This window comes from Oryctolagus cuniculus, chromosome 17, assembly GCF_051225735.1.
Source record: "Oryctolagus cuniculus isolate XC-2025 breed Fujian yellow rabbit chromosome 17, ASM5122573v1, whole genome shotgun sequence".
Lineage (NCBI taxonomy): Eukaryota > Metazoa > Chordata > Mammalia > Lagomorpha > Leporidae > Oryctolagus > Oryctolagus cuniculus.
In genome coordinates, this window is record NC_142883.1 from 14,445,458 (window position 1) to 14,461,929 (window position 16,472).

General features: G+C 49.8%; 1 protein-coding gene across 7 annotated transcripts in view; it reads left to right on the forward strand.

Moving 5' to 3' along the window:
- The window catches only part of TEX2 (testis expressed 2), a 124,546-nt gene that overhangs the window by 99,003 nt on the left and 9,071 nt on the right, over positions 1 to 16,472 (forward strand). For 6 of the 7 annotated variants that reach the window (XM_051825828.3, XM_070060473.2, XM_070060470.2 and 3 more), the window contains exons 6-8: positions 776 to 922; positions 2,518 to 2,617; positions 11,481 to 11,613. In XM_051825828.3, coding sequence (XP_051681788.2) covers positions 776 to 922; positions 2,518 to 2,617; positions 11,481 to 11,613 — 380 coding nt within the window. The remainder of the gene's footprint in view (positions 1 to 775; positions 923 to 2,517; positions 2,618 to 11,480; positions 11,614 to 16,472) is intronic. The other variant, XR_011383425.2, reaches the window with a different exon arrangement.

Consider the following 16,472-nt stretch of genomic DNA (forward strand, 5'->3'; position numbering starts at 1 on the left):
AGTTGGTGCTGCTGCTTCCTCCTCTTTATCCCTGTCCCTGACCCTCACCCCGCCAGAGTCTGAGGTCTAATAAATAGCCTACGGAGTTGGAGACATGGGTTTGCTCTTCTCCCACCTCAAGCATTGACACAGGGATGTGTCAGGTGGGTTGTGTCCTGTAGAAGTGGAGGCCGGGGTAGTTCACTGGGCTGAGTTGGGTAAAGACAACTGTAGGAATTGCATGGAAGCCCCGAGAGCAGCTCTCTGTAATCCTGAACTGCAGTTCTTCACCTCGTCTGTTCATTTTCTGAACAGAAACTGGTACCCACTTAGCTCAGTGTCTCTGGGGTAGGACCCAGGCATCAGCATTTTTAGGCACCCCAAGTGTGTCTTGGCTTGGCAAAGATCAGACCAAACTTGAGAGTCCTGGGTTCTGCCTGGATGAGGACCACCTTGGGAGGTACCATCCAAGTGTTTGCCGGAACAGAAAGGCACACATTTGCTCAGAAATGTTGACACCAAGCTAATTCAGGGGACAGGACAGCCTGGCTGGGCTGAGTATATGCAGTATTATCTAGTCACAGGAAGACTGACTGGGAGGAGAAGAAAATGGACAAAGACAAGGTTCTAGCTTGGTGGCAGCTTGTGTTTCTCCCTTTTGCTGTTCCCCAACATGATGTGAGACTTGTAATTTAGAGGGAAGAGGCACGACTCGGTTAGTAACTTCCTAGCAATAAGTACCTGTCTTACTCTCCAATTGCTTCCCAACTAATTTTGGTCCCCTTTCTTTTGCCAGTTGCCAGAGGTTCCCCCCTTGGAGGAGGAAGAACAGGAAGCCTGGGTGAACGCCTTGCTTGGAAGAATATTTTGGGACTTCTTAGGAGAGAAGTACTGGTCTGATCTGGTATCTAAGAAGATCCAAATGAAACTCAGCAAAATAAAGGTATCACTTCCACATGAGAGCCTTTAGACATCCACGCTTCCACTTTGAGAAGCTTTGTGTGCCCGTGTCCCAAGTGAACAATAAGTGGGCATAAATGTTTAAGGGAAAAGGACAGTTCTCCAGCGTCACGGATGACCTTGCTCTGGGGCCGACTGTGATCTTGGGACTGGGGACTTAGTGGACGTGTCTGTTTCCTTTTGTGTGTGTATGTTACTCTCATTGTTATTCCCTGCTCTGGGTGATAATCCAGAATTTGATTTGGGAAAGTGTGAGCTCTTTATAATGATTTGTTTTGTATAATTGTGATCCTTAAGTTAGAAGCAAACTTAAACTGCGTGTCCACAGCCCACTAGCCTCACAGTGGTCTTGGGCACACAGCACACACCCAGACCTCCTTCCCAGGCTGGCGGGGTAGCATTACGCCATAGACATTTCTGGGTTGGACCTTTGCGTGGTGGCCAGATGGTGCCTTGTTTGGGCTCTCTTTTTGCTGAAGAAACACTCCTGGTGCTAATTCAGGCCTACTTGGAAGTGAGTTTAAATTCTATAAATATTCCTCATCACTGTCATTAAGGTGACTCATTTGCCATAAGAGACCTTATTGAGGTTCCTTAGAACCTTTTGATCCAGTGAAGCCCCAGCAAGGGAAGAGGCACTTTGGTCTCCAAGTCTTCCCTGAGAATTTACGTGATCAGTAGCTTAAGTCCTGGGTATGTTCAGATCATGGTTACATTTGCAAGCAGAAAGCATGGCTCCTTCCCCTAGAGCAATGCACAACACAGTTTTGGCCACAATTTCTGAGTTCAGGGACTCCAAGTTCAGAAAGTGAGCTGAGGGAAAATTAGATGAGGAGGGAAATGTGGGCATGGAGGTGCATCCGTTTGATTCCTGTCATTCCTTTGGGTAAAGGACAGAGCATTTTTGGCTTAATCAAGCTCCAGCCAGCTCTGTCTGGCATCTGCAGACTGATGACATCCCTTCCCCAGCTCCTGGTACAGAGCAGGGCTGGTTTGGGGCAGAATGGGGGGCTGGGCTGTGGGAGGGCTATGTTGACCAGCGTCCGTCTGTTTGTGTTCCTGAGGTGGCCACCTGGTTCTACAGGGGAAACAGCCAGCCACAGGGCCCTGAGTTGGAAGATAAGATGTCAGCAGCCAGCCCAGAGCCCACACAGCCTCTTCCTCCTCTTGAAAGCAGAGGGCTGGGGTTAGCAGCTCCAGGCCCAGGGCAGGGCTGCAGGGCCGGCCCTGTGTCTCTCACAGAGACTGTTTGATGTCTTTCCCTGAGCGGGAGGGCTGTGTGCCTGGCAGGGTGAGAGGAAAGCAGTACACTGCTCCCTGCTGCGTACATTCCCAGGTGGACCCCTTCTCTTGGAAGGGCGAGTGTGGGGCACCCCTGTCCCTTCCGTGGAGAATGGTGGGTGCCCTCTTCCTGGGGCATGTGAAGGGAAAGTCTTCTCTTTTCACTTTCTCCCTTTGCCAGTCATACAGGTCTTGCAGGTCACAAACTTCACCTTGCTTTTGTTATCTGAGGTCAGAAGTACTAAAAGGTTAGAGTGAAAAAAAATGTCTCATTCACTGTTTACTTCTTTTCTCTAGCTACCCTACTTTATGAACGAGCTAACTCTGACGGAACTGGACATGGGGGTGGCCGTGCCAAAAATCCTGCAGGCCTTTAAGCCTAATGTTGATCACCAAGGTAACTCTTACTTGGCCCTGGAGCACAAGTGACTTTTCTGTTGTTGCAGATTCATTACATGGAAGGCTTTGGGTTTAGAGGGAGTTAGAGACTTCTTTAACATCTCTGTTTCATGTTGAGTGTCTGGTTTCCTTTCTTTAAGATTTTATTTATTTATTTATTTGAGATGCACAGCTACAGAGAGAGAAAGAGAAAGGTCTTACATCTGCTGGTTCACTCCCCAAATGGACACAATGGCTGGAGCTGGGCCAGTCTGAAGTCAGGAGCCAGGAGCTTCTTCCAGGTCTCCAATGCGGGTGCAGGGGTCCAAGCACTTGAGCCACCTTCCACTGCTTTGTCCAGGCCGTAAGCAGAGAGCTGGATTGGAAGAGGAGCAGCCAGGACAGGAACCTGCACCCATATGGTATGCCAGTGCTGCAGGCAGAGCACCGGCCCCTATCATGCAGGTTTAAAAGGAACTTGAGAGGAAAAGTTTAGTGCACAGTGTGGAGCTGGGTGAGAAAGAGGAGTAAACCATGGAGGAGGAGAGCCCCTTGGTCTGCAGGGAGAACCCTCGCCCCCACGGGAACTGTATTTCCGTTGTGCCTAAGATGGCTCAGGAACAAGGTCCAGGGAGAAAATAAATACAGCTTTCCCACAGAATGGTGTTTGTTCTGAAACAAATGTTATGTAAAATTTGTAGACTATAGAAGCTACTTTTCTCTCTGCATGATTGTGTCACATGGCTCTTGAATTCTCATTAGTGAAATCATTTTTCTGCTGTTGTGTGCTTTTGATGTAAATATGGACAGACATTCCTGGCCTTTCAGTTGGCAACTGTAACAAATCTATCAATATTTCAGCTGACAGTGGGGCCATATTTCCATGGTTTTAGCATCACATTGATTTCAGGAATGTAGGCTGGAGTAGTAATTGCAAATCCAGTGTCCACCTAACACCTGCATATTGAGATCATCTGTAAACCCTCTGTTATGTCTACACCTCGATGAATTTTGAGAAGTCCTGGATTTGGTCATTTCTGGCTCACTGAAAGAAAAACCAGAAAAGATTTTGGTTATTTATGAATGGTTTAGCTAGAGTCCTTGTCACTCCATGTGAAATTGTGAGATGAGTCATTTGTGTGTTAGCCATGTGGCTGGGAGCCGCCATCCTTCCTCGACTCGAGTGGCCTCTCTGTTGTCTTTCGCTCTTTGCTTCTTTTAGGGATTGACTTGGGACAGGCTCATCAATGATCACCCAACGTAAGTCTGCTGAGAGTAAGGCTTTAAAAAGTAAATTATAGGGGCCGGCACCGTGGTACACTAGGTTAATTCTCCACCTGCAGCGCTGGCATCCCATATGGGTGCCAGTTCTAGTCCTGGTTGCTCCTCTTCCAGTCCAGCTCTCTGCTGTGGCCCGGGAGGGCAGTGGAGGATGGCCCAGGTGCTTGGGCCCTGCACCTGCTTGGGAGACCCAGAGGAGGCTCCTGGCTCCTGGCTTCGGATCGGCGCAGTTCTGGCCGTTGTGGCCATCTGGGGAGTGAACCAACAGAAGGAAGACTTTTCTCTCTGTCTCTTTCTCACAGTCTGTAACTCTACCTGTCAAATAAATAAAAATCTTAAAAAAAAAAAAGTGCTCTTTAAAAAAAAAGTAAATTATAAACACACATGTTCTGTTTTCTTATGGGTTAGCAGTCTCTTATTTCAGTACTGTCCTTTGCTAAATTAGTAGGAATTTCCAAGGAGATGGGAGCAGGTCCATGGCCTGGGGGAAGGATGGGGCTTGTAGCATCTAACAAGTGCCTTTATGACTTTAAAAACAATCTATTTATTTGAAAGGCAGGACGACACAAAGACACACACACACCACACACACAATTTTCCATCTATTTGTTCACTCCTCAACAGCTACAACAGCCAGGGCTGGGCCAGGCCAGAGGCAGAAACCAGGAACTCCACCTGGATCTCCCGTATGAGTGGCAGCAATTAAGTACCTGAGCCATCATGTGCTGTTTCTCTGGTGCATTAGTGGAGAGCTGGATCAGAAGCTGAAAAACCAGCACTCAGCCCTAAGCACTCTAGTATGCGATGAGGTGTCCCAAACAGCAGCCCAACCCACTGTTTCAGAATACCAGCCCCACCCCCGTTGCCGTTGAACTCTGCAGCCTCACAGGACGGCTTGGATCAGGCATTGAGGAAATTCACCGGAGACCTAACTCTTGAGCTCCTTTCCTGTTCCCGTAGAGCAGGAGCTACGGGAGACATTTTAGCATATAGACCAAAGCGTGGCTGTATTTTCATCCATCGCGGCTTCTTTAGCTCCTCAAGGCAAGTTCTGGAGCTCTACATGCTTGTGTGACGGGGGAGAAAACGTTAGAGTAGAAACAAACAGGAAAGACAGCCTGTGGGGTGTTAACATTTGATCAGGCTAGGCTGGTCCAGCTCTGCAAGGGATGCATGTGATGGTAAAACAGATGCCCAAGAAGGGGGCACCGGTGCGCTTCACTCAGTGGTGAGCGTGCATCCTGAGAAGCCAGCAAACCCAGCAGCTGTGCTGTCAGGTGGTACAGCCTATGGGACCACTGTCATGTGCGCAGCCCTTACTCAGCACATGACTGTGTTTTATTTGTTTTAAAGGTTTACTTATTTGAAAGGCAGCATGAGAGAGGGAGAGAGAAGCCTTCCATCCCCTGGTTCACTACCCAAAATGGCTGCAACAGCCTCGTCTAGACCTGGTTCAAAACCAGGAGCTAAGAACTAGGAACTCCATCCGGGTCTCTCACACAGGTGGCAGGGGCCCAGGTACTTGGGCCATCTTCCACTGCCTTCTCAGGCACAATGGCTGAAGGTGGATTGGAAGTGGAGCAGCTGAGACTTGAACCAGCACTCACATATGAATTGCTCTCTGGCAACCCAAAAGTTGGCAGGTCCTATGGGATAAACAGAAAAATGCCATTCTGAGCTTCTGTGGCTGAGCCGCTAATAGGAGCGAGATCTGTCGTTCCCTCGGATGAATCACATGTGTGCTCGCCGAGCTGAGTTCTAGCACATACAGCTAGCCTCTAGTGCAGTGGCTAAGGTGAAGTGGTCATCCTTCCCAGGGCAGGTGGCTGATAGATGGACAAGATCCGTCCCTTAGAAACTGGCTGTGCCCTCCTGTCTCTGCTATGTTCCCTGCCACCCACCCTGGAACTAGCCCCTCTACCTGAGGGCTGTGAATCGATCTCCTTCCTCCACTTGGCCATGTGGCAAGGCCCAGGAAGCTGTTTCCCTTCCCTCCTAGGTCTGGTCTCCTGCAAGCCTCTTAGCCCCATCCTAGGCTGCTCTTGCCAGGGCCTGCCCTCTCAGACCCATTCGGTCTTTATCAGTCAGTCTGGTAACTTTTAGGATAATGTTTATTCATGAAATGCTCTAAGTGGGGAAAACTGAAGTATTCAGAAAAAGATGAAAGGAAAAAGATACCTCTCATCATCGCACCATTAAGAGACAGCCAGGGTTACCTTTTGGGTACATTTTTGGTACATTCTCTCCTAATGTTTTTTTAATAGATACAAATTAATTTAGAATGTATAGTTCTTCTTCAAAAACATTTAAAGAACCGGGCAGGTTGGTGATTTAGACTTGAAAGGGCAATCAGAGATCACCTGGCGAGACCCTGCCATGATCGTGCACACCAAAGCCCAGGGCTCATCAGCGGCCCACTTTGCATCTTGTCCCACCAGGAGCACTGGGCGCTGCAGCCAGGCCCCTGTGTTTAGGCCTTGCTCATACATCATCCAGCACTAAGACCTCAGGGCAGGTACTAATCACTCTGGGCCCCATTTCCTCACCCGTGGAATGCTGGGGGGAGGGTAAGTGTGACGTGTCAAGTGCTCAGAGAGCGTGTGTGGCAGGTAGTGAGCCATCAGTGTCAGCTGCTGCTGCTGCTGCTAAACTTTACTGTTAGTAAAGCTCTTTGAAGCTTCTTTTCCATTAGCCGGGGTCTTATATTCTGTCCCTGGGGTCGGAAGCATGGGAGCAGTGCCTGAAGGTGTGGCATTCAGGGTCGGAGTGAACCAGCATGTAGACTGTGAGCCCTCACATTTGGATTAATTAATTCAGCCTTCAGGACATTTGCTGCACATATCTAAATCTGCAGAGTCCTTGTGTGTCCCCAATGGACAGAGTGCCACCCGGGTTCGCCATTTAAGATAAAGAAAGTAACAGCCCAGGCTTCTACTGCAGTTCTCAATCTGTGGAAAGAGCTGCATACCCCGCACGAGTAGGAGCCTGGCCTGTCTCCTGACTGGACCTGCTCATAACTGTGGATTTCCACATCTATACCTGTGGTCCAGACCGTCTCCTGTCATGCCCAGTGCCTTTCAAAAGGCTGGGATTGAGGTCACTTTGTCAAGTAAGTGTGGTAGAAGACTGGAGCCAGAGTCGGTCTGTGACCCTCTCTGCGTGCAGTACCAGGATTGCAGCTGCAGTGACCAGGGCTTCCCGGGCCTGAGAGCCAGGCAGGGCCAGACTGGAGTTCAGCGCTGGCAGGGATGGCACATGCCGTGGCCGGATTGTGTTGCAGAAAGAAAAATTACTTGGGTGGAAAGGGAAACAAATCCCCTCTTGTGGAACTTAGATGGGGGAGTGGGGACTCTGATCTGCGACTCCATACCTTAAATAAGAGGCAGAGCTGTTTGTCAGAGAGCAGCTACAGGTAGATAAAGCTGAATGGGCCTATCCCAATACAAAGCAGTGCTGATTTTCTGTGGCGTCTGATTGAGCAATATGGCACCAGTCTGTTTGCCAAGAACCAAAACAGTCACTGGTGTGCTCTTCCAAGAGCCAAGTAATGCTGGCGTCTGTTCTTGATACTATATTATCACATGTTCCATTTTAACAGGTTGTGTTCTTTGGATGCCAAATGGTGACTTTCAGGTTGCAACTCAGCCATTAGGAGTTACAGGTAGAGGGAAACAGAGGAGCAGCTGGCGTGAGGACCAGCTCAGGTGTGCGAGGCTCAGAGTCCTGTAATGCCTTCCATGTTAACCCTGTTCAGTGAGACTGAGTCCGCAGTAGTGATAGAGCAGGGAACTGCTGTGGAAAGCCACTGGGTTTATATGTATTGCCCAGGACGTGGCGATGGTAACCAGAAACCCAGGGAGAAGGCAGAATACCTGTTGTGGTTGTGGCGCCCCCTGTCTCAGGACCCACATCCCACACGTGTGTTCTCTCCAGTGATCACAGTGGGATCGCAGCCTGACCTGAAGCAGATACTTACTGAGGACAGGCTCTCATCTCGATGTCTTAACTCTGATTTCACGAATGCAGAACTCAACAGACTCCTTTAGGTGGAACACACGGTCAGTTTTGCCACAGCCCTCCGCTGGGCAGGGAGAAGGAGGGGATGGCGGTGACTGACAGCGCCTCAGGAAGCAGAATCGCAGAGAAGCAGCTGCCTGAGTCCTGGAGGTCCTGGCATGAAGGCTGGTGGTCACTTGTCATTTTCTGTGTCAGTTGTGTTTCCTGTGTTGCCAAAGGAAGTGCCAGCTTCAGACAGGAGCTCACTGATAATCGGGCACCACGGCCACTGTGGATGGCCTCTCAACATGAGCACCCCTCGTATGGAGGAGCCCCTTGGTGTTCACGCCTTGAGTCGGCTTTCCTGAGAATCTCCGACTGTGTGCCTTTTTGCTACTGAAGGCATCAAAAGTTGCCCTGCTCCTGACTCCTGGCTTTTGTCCTTGAGCACTGCCCAGAGCAGGTGGTTACAGACAGCAGCGTTTGGGATCAAATGCCTCGTCACAGTCTGCACGGTGGTCAAGACCGCCAAGGAACAAGCCCTACACCCCATTCACCTAGATGAGTGTTTGGCTCAGAGCTGACATGTCACTCTGCAGCAGTGGGCACCTGCATGTTCATGCTGCATGCAGTTGCGTCTGTCCCTGAGGGAAGACAGCCCTCCTAGTAGCTGTCACCTCCATCCTTCAGGCCTGCAAGGCAGCACCTACCCTGCTGGTCTCAGCTCCGTGCATGGGAGTTGCGCATGCTCCCAGGTGTCTGCGTGCTCTTTGCCTGCTGAGTCATTGTCACAGAAGTGAGTTCTCCTTCTCACCTTATGCCAAAGTAGCCTCCTTATCTCATCAGAACATAACACGCATTTGATTTGCTGGAACATTCACTTGCAGTTTATGTCTTCTTTTTTTTTTTTTTTTTTTTTTTTTGACAGGCAGAGTGGACAGTGAGAGAGACAGACAGAGAGAAAGGTCTTCCTTTGCCGTTGGTTCACCCTCCAATGGCCGCTGCGGCCGGTGCACCGCGCGGACCCAAAGCCAGGAGCCAGGAGCCAGGTGCTTATCCTGGTCTCCCATGGGGTGCAGTACCCAAGAACCTAGGCCATCCTCCACTGCACTCCCAGGCCACAGCAGAGAGCTGGACTGGAAGAGGGGCAACCGGGACAGAATCCAGCGCCCTGACCGGGACTAGAACCCGGTGTGCCGGCGCCAGAAGTGGAAGATTAGCCTAGTGAGCCGCAGCACCGGCCCGTTTATGTCTGTTTTGAAAGTTCTCAAACCGTTCTTTTTGCCTTTGTATTTTCAGTGAGCGCCAGGGCTGCAGGCCCTGCGTGTGGGTGGGCCTCGGGGGGCATATTCAGCGACATAAGAAGCAGACCCCTCCCCATGTGAAGACTTAGATGTCCGGGCCTTACCTTAGGGTGCAGACAACAGCAGCAGGCAAGGCTAGAGTGAGGAGTCAGGGTGGGCGGCAGTGGCAAAGAAAGGGAAGCCGCCAGGCCAAGAGGTCCAGGCACTGGCCATACAGCCCTCCCCTGAAGAGCAGAAGAGGAAAGTGATACACGGAGGCTGAGAACCTGCAGTGAAACCCAAGCCCCAGTCTCCATGACTGGGCTCCATCTCTGCCCTTGGCCATCACACCTTAGCTCGCTGTGGGAGCGGATACCAGGCCACTGAAGGGGAAGCTCCCAGCAATGGGGGCTGGAGCCAGCAGTTTACTAAGGTCACGTCTATATCCCATCAGTTTAAAAACAAAACTTTACGTTTTGTAAGCAGTCAAATTCTGCTACCTTTAATGTGACAGCATTCAAAAATAATACATAATATTTATTGGAAATCTGACTAGGATTTCCCAAAGAAATAAGCACGTTTGAATACATACAGTAGCCATGTTGTTTCAGTCTAGTGTTTCTCATATAAAGTTGGAGAAATTGTACAATAAATATCTCCCTGGTTGATCTTCTTTTATTTATTGAGGCAAAAATCTGTGGAAATCTAGCCTTTTGCCCCGATTCCCTCTCTGCTGGAAGCCGTCCGTGACTGCATGTCTTTATGACAGCAGATGTACCCTTTATTTCCAGGAACGGTACTTTGAATACCACGTTAATTAATGACTTTTAACTGCATAAAGTAAGCAAGAAATAAAACATGTTTTGTGGGTGTCGCTGCAAAGAAGATCATCTCAATTGATTTGCATATTGCTTAATTAAAACAGGTCATTCATGGAAAATAATTACCTCCAATTATGAGAAAAATAATTTATTGAAATAAAATAAAATGCAAATTGTTCTGCCTTCTCTGAGGAGCTGCATCGTTAGTGCTTTTTGAGGTTGAAGAGTGCATTTATCTGAGAGGTGGCCCTAGGGGGTGGATTATTTACTGTAAATGCTTACACACTCTGCTGTGTGTAAACAGTGGCTTCAGACAAATTTCCTGTTCGTTTTAGACGTTGTCATTTGTCTTAGGAAGATCTATAAAGTTTATTAACATTTCAGCACCCGCTTGGAGGCTCACATGTTGATTGCGTGTGTGAGGAATTAAAGGGCTCAGCCTGGCCTGTCTCACCAGCCAGGTCACAGGGAGCTTCTGCGGAGTGGATCGTGCGACGACCCTGCCTGCATTGTAGACTCCCGGTCAGCGGTCATCCCGCTGCCTTTACTAAAAGTTAGGGTTTGTTTTTCTTTTTTTAATTTTTAAATTTCTTTGAAGATTTATTTATTTGAAAGGCAGAGTTTACAGAGAGGCAGTGGCAGAGCAAAAGAGATCTTCCATCTACTGGTTTACTCCCCAGATGGACACAATGGCCAGAGCTGGGCTGAGCCAAAGCCAGGAGCCAGGAGCTTCTTTGGGGTTTCCCATGTGGGTGCAGGGGCCCAAGCACTTGGGCCATCTTCTGCTTTCCCAGACCATAGCAGAGCGCTGGATTGAAAGTGGAGCAGCCAGGACTCAACCCAGCGCCCATACGGGATGCCAGCACTGCAGGCAGCGGCTTTACCTGCTGTACCATAGCGCTGGCCCCAAGAGCTTAGGTTTTTTAACTAGGGTACGGAATGGTTCTGGATAATCCTAGGAATTCAAAGTTAATTCTTGCATCTCTATATTTAGGCAATTTCTAGAAAAAAGGTGGGGGGTGGTCTAAAAGTTTTTATCACTGTCTTTATGCTACCAAACCAAATTGGATCCATTTCTGCAGGGCCCTGTTAATACTGGATCATTTTGCGAGAAATGGTGGTTCTCATGGATCTGTGAAGAGCAGCCTGGCCCCCTGCCTCAAAGCTGGCTGGGTGGCAGCAGGCAGCATCTTGGTTTTGCCCTAGGTCAAGCCGTTTCCTCATCCTGGGCGTGTGTTTTCTTAGTGACATGAGGAGAAGCAGCCTATGTGCACTGAATTCACAGTGGCCATTTTCCTAGGTTCTGAAAGGCTGGCATTTGCCACGTGCTCAGAGCACTCAATCTCCTCCGGCCTGCGGTGTAGCATTCTCACTGTCTCAGGATAGCCACTTCCTGTGTGATGCCTGCGTAAACACTTTCAAATACACTTTCTATACTGCTTATAGTCGTGTGTTTCTTTGGGGGAAAAAAAAAACTTCTGTTTTTTCACCATTTCTCCAGGCCTCTGGATCGATTTGGAAATGTCCTACAATGGGTCCTTTCTGATGACTCTCGAGACCAAAATGAATTTGACCAAACTAGGTAAAGAGCCTCTTGTTGAAGCCCTGAAGGTTGGAGAAATTGGCAGAGAAGGGTAAGGGGCTATATATGAATTTACTAACCCAACCCTGGGGACCCAGCTTTTCCCTCCAGCCTGAGACACAGGTGGGACGTACAGGCCAGTCGCCCTGGGTGCCCAGTGAGCTCCTGTGTGGGTGCTTCTGCCCACAGAACCTCAGGGGACAGTTGGCAAGTTTTGTCCGCACTGAGCGAGTCCCAGCCCTCCTCGGCTGCGACAGCACCCCACCCTTTGACTTCAGTATTGGTACAGCGTCACTGCTCAGAGCAGCGGAGTAGATGCTTCTGAGCAGTGGGTAGAATCCTCAGGGAGGAAGCTGCTCCCATGATGGCCGTGTGTGGCGCGGCCTGAGTCCCCCAGTGGTCTGTCTGCCCTCATCACACAGTGACTGATTCTGAGGTGGTCTGAGAAGCACTCTCCCTGAGTAATACAGCATTGATTGGCTTGGTAAATTCAGCTCTTCCTAGGTAATGCATCTGCAGCCCAGGGCCATCTGATTTAGTGAACACTTCAAAATTGTGAGGAAATTAATGCAACTTGATTTTTCCCCCCTTAAATGTCTAGAATGGATCAGCTGGCACTGTTACAATCCCACATACCTTAAAATGACTGCTCTGACTGCAAACTTAGATTACGTTATTGTTTTTACCAAATGACAAATGCTGGATGGAGTCTGCTCCTCGCATCCTTAGGCCTCTGCGCGGAGTCCACAGCACAGTGACAGCAAAATGCCATGAGGAGCCATCTTCTCAGGCCCAGCTACGAGACTCAGGCTCTTAGCTTTTTGCTGAGTTATGGTACTGGCTAATGCTTTCATTCATGTTTGTGATTATAGATAGGGAATTTGGGGGATACTCTTTTGCCTAGATTATTGTGATTTATCTGAGTTGCTTAATGTTCCTGTTTTAATAATGGAGAATTATTATGCAATCTAACCTGTATCTATGCTGTTTTCCTTTCATCTTTCTGCTATTTGTTAAAATGTGTTTGGATTCGGCAATCTATGGATTTGTGGTTTCTGGTGAGTGGTATTTATCAACTGTCCATGTAGCATTTCACACCCCATAAGTGCTGAGTCTTGTTGGGTCCATGTGATGCCACAAGGAAGCCTGTCCTCTCTCCCTGTTCCTATACAGAAAGACATAGCCTGTGGGCCTTAGGACTGCCGTCAGGGCAGTGAAAGGTGTTCCTTCCAGGGAAGGTCTCATAGACTTCGTCAGTCTGAACTGCTGGGGTCCTGGGCTTGTCCTCCAGTCAGACCCAGTTTCTGCCCCTCCCACACAGAGCTGGGCTCCCTCAGTTAGGCTCGTGACAAGAGCTGCAGGACCAGCTGCCTGTACCGTGAGGCTCTGTCGGCAGAGGCAGCCTTGACAGGCAGCACGGCAGAGCACCCCTGGGCCAGCAGCATTTGTGCAAGGAGCCCTTTGCCCGCGGGGAAGAGCAGGGACTCCGGCGTGGAAGGGGGTCCTGGGCGTCAGGCAGGCAACAAGGCCAGGCCCCTGAGGCCTGTGCCACTCAGAGTTCCACATTCACGACTGTTCACGTGGCTCTCTTGGCACACTTCCAGGTTCATGAAGTCTGGATGATGAGAGGATGGACGTATTTCTGAACAAGGCGTGTTTCTCTAGACTAAATGGGGGGAAGTCCTCAGCCTTTAGAATATGGAAGCATTATATTTAATTTTTTTTTAATTTATTTGGGGCTGGCACTGTGGTGTAGTAGGTTACGCATCCACCTGTGGCGCCGGCATCCCATATGGACACCGGTTCAAGTTCTGACTGCTCTGCTTCTGATCCAGCTCCCTGCTAATGGCCTGGGAAAGCAGTAGAAGATGGCCCAAGTGCTTGGGCCCCTACACCCACATGGGAGACCCCAAAGAAGCTCCTGGTTCCTGGCCTTGGATCAGCTCAGCTCTGGCCATTGAGGCCATTTGGGGAGTGAACCAGAGGATGAAAGACTTTCTCTCTCTCTCTCTCTCTCTCTCCTTTCTCTCCTTTCTCTCCTTTCTCTCCTTTCTCTCTCTCTCTCTCTCTCTCTCTCTCTCTCTCTCTGTAACTCTGCCTCTCAAGTAAATAAATAAAAATTTTTTAAACAAAAGATTCATTTATTTGTAAGGTAGCATGACAGAGAGATCTTCTATCTGCTGTTTTATACCCTAAATGTCTGCATTGGTCAGGGCGGGGCCAGACCAAAGCCAGGAGCCTGGAAAGCCATCTGAAGCTCCAGCATGGGTGGCGGGCCTGAGTATTTGGGCCATTCTTCCCCTGCTTTCCCAAGCACTGTGGCAGGCAGCTAGAGCAGAAGCAGAGCGACTGGGAGCTGAACTGCTGCTGCAGTTTGGGGTGCCAGCAGCACAGGTGGCTGCTTACCTTGCTGTGCCACTACGCCAGGCCCCCGTGTATTCCTAAAGTACTATTTTCACTCCAGAAAAATCTGGCATAAAATGTTTTTGCTTCTTCCTGTGAGGGTTAAATTATATGCTGATGTGTAATTGGCTGTCATTTAATTTTTTATTAAGATTTATTTATTTATTGAAAGGCAGAGTTACAGAGAGGCAGAGAGAGAGAGAGAGAGAGGTCTTCTATTCACTGGTTCACTCCCCAGTGGCCACAACAGCTGGAGCTGCGCCAATCCGAAGCCAAGAGCCAGGAGATTCTTCCAGGTCTTCTAAGCGGGTGCAGGGGCCCAAACACTTGGGCTATCTTCTACTGCTTTCCCAGGCCATTAGCAGGGAGCTGGATCAGAAGTGGAGCAGCCGGGACTTGAACCGGCACCCATATGAGATGCTGGCACTGCAGGTGGCGGCTTTACCTGCTATGCCGGCCCCTGTCATTTAATTTTAAAAGCAAGAAAGGACACAATCCAGAAGTACTTCATTTGGGATAAAAACAGTCCCTTAACCCTTTTTTGCACTGATGACCTCCTAGGGGCTTAGAGCTCTGGGTTCTTATTCTAGAAAAATGTCTTTACATGCACCCTTTGGCTCAGTTTCTGGGAGCATCAGAAGCCTTTGAAAGCCCATCCCTGGTTAAGAACCGAATCCCAGGAATGGTTCTGGAGTCCGCTTTCCACTTTCTCAGTCAGGAGGCTGGAGGCCGAGTGGCAGAGGAGGGCGGGGGCAGTCTCCAGAGTGGTTGTCATTAGCAGGGGGTCTGGGACCAGCAGCTGCCTTACTGTTGACCCCTCACCCTGGATCGCAGTGAGGAGGTGGCCTCCCTCAGCCACAGCTGCCCGTCCAGGGCCTCATTCCGTGTGAGGCTTTGCTGTCCGGTGCCCAGCCCCAGCAGGGCTTCTGCATTCGCTGCTGGTGTCAGTCCCCTGGGAATTGTACACATGATTGGGCTCTTGTGAGGTCTCTGCAGAGATGGCTGCTGGGCCTCTAAGAAGCCCTCCCGTCTGGTGGAAAGTCTGTTTACCATAGCACCCTGAGGGGGAGATGGAGGGAGGGAGGGCAGTCTGTTTTGCCTTGTCCTGTAGGAGTCCCTTCCTTTGGAAACCGCTGTCCCCAGTGTACTTGTTGGCACCTTTCCTTTAGGTCCTTTGTTTCTCAAATAGCCTTGTTTTCCCACACAGTAGTTAACATCACTGTAGGGATAGAAGGGACTCAGAACTGAACTCAGGTAGTGAGCTGAGCCGTCTGACCTTGAACTGAAGTGAAAAGAGCAAAGCCAGGCTGTCAGGGAGTCGGCTGAGCAGAGCGTGCCGTTCACGCCTGCACTGCAGCCTGGCCTCTGGCCCCCACACGGAGTCGCTGTTCCACAGCACGGCACTGGCCAGACCCCCAAACCCCCGCCGCCACCGCCCCTCCCTACCCTGGGCCCTGAAGTGCTAGGAGCTGTGTGCTTGTGGTTTACCCCGTGACTTGGTCTAGGTCATGGATATATGCACCTGTGTGTCTGCGGCAGACACATGGAACCAGTCTCATGGGTGTGGCCCCCTCAAAGCGGACCCCTCACAGGGCTGCTTGATGCAGTCACCCATTCTTCACGTCCAGCGTTTCGGGGCTGCTCCAGAATTGCCCCTGGAGCCCGAGGTGCTTTTAACCATCCTGAGTGACAGCAAACCGTCCTGCTTTGTAGATGGTTTGGATCTTAGGGAAATTGCTGGAAAGCATCCAAGTCGATGATGATTATGCAACCAAGAACTAAAATGTTGTGCCCAAGCAGAATATCAGTGATAAAACAACGCAGTGTTTCTCACGTATCTGATTCTAAACACATTTCCCAAAAGCTTTTCCGCAGAGGCAGCATAGCTGAAACCTTTTGAGGTGGCTCATTTGAAAGGCCAGCACACTCCTGTGGGATCCTGAGGTTCCACTCATCACCTCCTAGCACATCTTCTCCCTGTTTTTCTGAAGTCCTTGCTGACATCATAAGGTTGAGATCATAAAATGCAGTTGTTATCAAGCTGAGTATCTGCCACGTGTTTAGCTACGTGTTTCGTTAGTAAGTATTGGATACCGTATTACACAGCTACAGTGCAGAGAGCAGAGATACCATTTGGTCAGAATCAGAATTTCACATGATTTGCTCTGCCTTTACTGATACAGCATGGTCTGAATTATTCACTGCAAGCTACAGAATCTATCCTCACTCTTCCTACAGAGAATTTGTTTGAGAACCTGACAGCTCACTGCAGTGCACAGCCTTTGGCATCCCCAGCCTAGATCTGAGCTGCCAGAGGCCACGGACCTGTGGGGACACTCGGGGCAGTGGCTTGCCAGGATCCTAAGTCTTTCAGGCAGTCTGCGGGCTGTGTGGATGAGGGCACAAGGCACCTGTGCTGTCAGGGCAGCTTCCACACCTGGCTGTGTGAGAGCGGGAGCACAGGCAATTCAGTGATGGAGAAGTGAGAAGCGTTTCTCACATGCCTGT